This window comes from Amphiura filiformis, chromosome 3 (genome assembly GCF_039555335.1).
Source record: "Amphiura filiformis chromosome 3, Afil_fr2py, whole genome shotgun sequence".
Lineage (NCBI taxonomy): Eukaryota > Metazoa > Echinodermata > Ophiuroidea > Amphilepidida > Amphiuridae > Amphiura > Amphiura filiformis.
Window position 1 is genome coordinate 24,151,919 of NC_092630.1, and position 3,972 is coordinate 24,155,890.

Here is a 3,972-nt window from a genome sequence, read left to right on the forward strand (position 1 = left end):
CTAGATATTTGAAGTCATCTCATGTACTATTTCCAATTCACTTCCATCCAGTGTTTTTATTGTAGACGGAGTGTCCTTGTACAGCACTGCCTTGGCATTTATTCCTAGTCCTACTTTCTGTGCAGCAGCTTCAACAAGATGTAACAGTTCTTCTGCGTCTTTGAGGTTGTCGGCTAGAAGAGCAATATCGCCTGCAAAATCCAGGTCTGTGATTGTGCGTGGGCCTATTCGCCTACTTTGCCTGGACTCAAGAGTGAAGCCAAGTCGCTCTTTATTGCCTTCCATGACCTTCCTTAGAACATAATCAGGGACAACGATAAAGAGGATTGGTGCCAGAGTGTCTTCTTGCAGAACTCCAGCTTGGATCTCAAATTCCTTGGTGACACCATCAAGTGATGTGACATGAGCTAAAGTATGTTGGTACATGCATCCTATGGCAGCCACTAGCCTCGCAGGGATTCATAATGCTCTCATTATGTCAAGCATTTCCCACGGTGGATGGGCAATTGCCTTGAATCGATGACTGTACTGCAGCATTCAGATCGTTGTTCTTGACTTCCTCAATTACCCTTCTTAGAGCAAGTACAAGCTGTATCAAAATGATTGGTACCCATCAATTTTCATTAATAATGGATGAGTCTGACACATTAAAATTCAACATACAAGATCCAAATAATTTGTAGATTAATAATGTATAGCAAGTCATAAACTATACATTCTGAACATTTCATGCATTTCCAAAGGCAGGCTATTCAATAAACATCAAAATTGATGAGTATCATTCATTTTGATACAGCCTGTATCTGTGACACCGTAGATCTCCCAGGTCGAAAACCATTCTGATTGAATCTCAGGAACGGGTGTAGGTAAGGGCGAATCCTGTTGAGCAGCAGCCTGTTGAATGTTTTTGCTAGTTCTTCCATACTCTTAAATCTCCACTTTTGGAGATTGGTATGAGGTTGAGAAGTGACCACTGGCGGGTTTCTTTCCATTCATCAATGCCACATTACAGAAGTTGAGGACTATGTCATCAAGGTTGTAAAGTTTTAGGACTTCAGGTGGAATCCCATCTTCGCCGGTGCTTTTTCCTTCTGAAATGTCACTTTGGCAGTGTTATATTCATCCTGATCAAAAGCATCCGTTTGCATGTTAAACTCTTGGTATACTTGATCTGTGGCTTCATACTTATCGGTTACATCTGGTGGGTCTCCAAGTAGTTGCTGGAAGTATTGAAACAAAGCAGTCAGTCTTCCCTTTTATTTGAATGACCTTCGTAGATTATATCAAAGAATGGACAATGGTTTAATCACCGTGGTATTGCACTTGTGGTTATTAATGATGATATTCCGCGTTCCTTGGTAAAGAGGGTTGATACTATACCTCTAAGCAATCGTTTTCTATTATACAAAATGATAAATCTGACTATTCATAACACCATGCCTCAGATGCAAGGAGTATTATCAAAGGGGAAATTGAGGGAACTACTCACTATCTAATAAGGAAAGATTTTATTTTCAATATCAATGGTTGGTTTGCCTTGAAAGGTGACACAACTAGACTGTGTAATTAGTGTCTGACATTTATCTCTGTTTTGCAGATTTATGAGACTACTATACTGTCTGGATCTTTTAATTGGATCTATAATGTTGCTTGCTAGATAGCTTGTCGTTGCGACAGTTGAATTTAATAATATAAAGGAAAGGAATGAGCATACACAAATACGGGGCAGAGGTGTTGGTAGGTTGAACGATTGGTTTTTACTTGTTTGTAGGTGTGGTGGGTGTGCGCGATCCGCGGGCACCAACTCTGTCTTAGTGAAAGTGATACCTGTTAAGTCACTTAAGGTATCTTGGGTTTAAGTTCTTATTATCATTGCTGTTTAATACTTTTGTTGTGATTATCGTGTATGTAGGGGTGAGTGTGGGTTATGTGTATGCTTATAGGTAATTTATTGCAAACAGGGATACAGACTTGATGAAGCCTCACATTCCAAACCGGAAACCGTACCCATGCAGTGTTATAAATGGGTCACAGTGAAATGGGCGGCAATAACCCCAAAATTTATTTAAAAGTATACGTTCCTTACTCGTGACAAGAAAAATCCCCGGGTGAAATGTTAACCCCATGAGAACTACCTGCTGATTGACCAAAAAGAAGTTTTCACTATCAATTGGACCAATCAGCAACATTATTAGAATAATTTCACCACGCAAAAAATTGGGGTGAATTATTTGCAAAGCATCCATTCTGATTGTTGATTACAATGAAGATATCACGTAATTGACCAATCAGAGGCAATGTTAGATCCAGGGGTGCAAATTGTGATTTCTTCCTCAGGAGCAAGGTTTTTAGGCTCAAGATTTCCTCAATCATACCATGCATAAAATAGCTTTATTCTGCACTTCAAAAGATGAGAATGTTAACATACCGTGAATTTTAGAGCGACTGTATGTTAGGTCTTTGAGCTTCCAAAAAAGGCTTTACGATGACAATGTGTGCGCGTAGCGTGCAAACATTTGGTATTTTACACTAGTTTGGGGTCAATTTTGGTCGGACAGAGGCTCCTTTCCCCTTTTATTTTCATTTACCCCCTTTCCTCTTTCATTTTTTGTAGAGGAGCACAACTTGTTTAGTGCTTTATATGGTTCTTCTTTTTAAATTTCCTCAATATTTTCCAGTTTGTCCTCTTCTCAGTGGCATTAGTCTTGATACTAAGTACACTGAATTCTTTCATGACTTTTGTTCCCAGAAAATCCTCATTGCTGCCTCTCTATAAATTTCCTCAGGTATGATTGTCGCCTCTTTTTTGCTCTTATTTCTTGAACAATAATGTGAATTCTTCCAAATTTTGCACAACCAGTGTTTCCTCTATTCCATTCAGTAGCTTCACTTCCTCACAGCCATCCCCTATTATCTTGTACCTCACTCTTCTTCTTTTCTTTCCTCTTTTCCCTCTTCCTCTTCTTATTTGCTTTTCTTCTCTCTCCCTCGTTTTTCCTCTGTGTCTTTTTGCTTCCCATGGCATTCTTTCCTCAATGTGGGCTCTCATTTCCTAGGAGCGGTGCTCCCCGCTCCCACAATTTGCATCCCTGGTTAGATCGGCAGGTACGTAGTAAAATTTGAAAACATCTTCGGTTAGAAGGGGGAAAATGCCTGTTGTATCAAGTCCTGGACAGAATCCCCAGTTGACGCTATTATATAATAATGAAACGCTGTATAATAATGAAAACAAAGCAAAAAGTCGTAAATAGATACCTGTTTGGTAGCATAGAGGTGATTATAGACTCGGATTTATCCTCATATTACGTGTGTGAAGACGATTTACACCTCGTTAAGTATGTTGTTTATGCTCCAGTGGGATGCCACTGCACTGGATGTGGTTTGGGTAACGTTAACATTGGTTATTGATCTATCACCAAGATGCTGTAAGTGTTACAACATTTGAGTCTTTAAAATAGCTCTATGTATGTTACTTATAGGACAGTGAAGATGCAATACATGAAACCATTGTGCACTTTCCTGATGCCGGTTCTCCGTGAACAGAAACTCGATCTTAGTCAACCATACTGCAGTTACTGTCCGTTTTCCTATACACAATACACAGTGCTCTTTCCCATTGACGCGTGACCTCTACAAATAGCCTACGTTAAAAGTATGGGGATATGCCTAGTTAACGTCGCTGTGTGAAAAATAACCGGCCAATATTAAAAGTACTCTTCTAAAGTTCTAGAAAATATAGTTTTGTAACATGTCCTAAATTTTTAGCTGATTTAGATGTTTGGAAATATGCGTACTTTGGTGTTTTAGTTAATGTTATAGGTAATAGTACATTGCCTAGTTAACGTCGCTGTGTGAAAAATAACCGGTCAATATTAAAAGTACTCTTCTAAAATTCTAGACAATATAGTTTTGTAACATGTCCTAAATTTTTAGCTAATTTAGATGTTTGGAAATATGCGTACTTTGGTGTTT

General features: G+C 38.8%; 1 protein-coding gene across 1 annotated transcript; it reads right to left on the reverse strand.

The window, feature by feature from the left end:
• On the reverse strand, positions 1-426 carry LOC140147129 (uncharacterized). Its single transcript, XM_072168908.1, has one exon. It carries the CDS (start codon positions 424-426, stop codon positions 1-3), a length of 426 nt encoding a protein of 141 aa, XP_072025009.1.
• Between the last annotated feature and the right edge of the window lie 3,546 nt (positions 427-3,972).

What these genes read in the sequence shown, in the direction of transcription:
- LOC140147129 (XM_072168908.1), bottom strand. Translation starts at nt 426, where the DNA reads ATGTACCAACATACTTTAGCTCATGTCACATCACTTGATGGTGTCACC.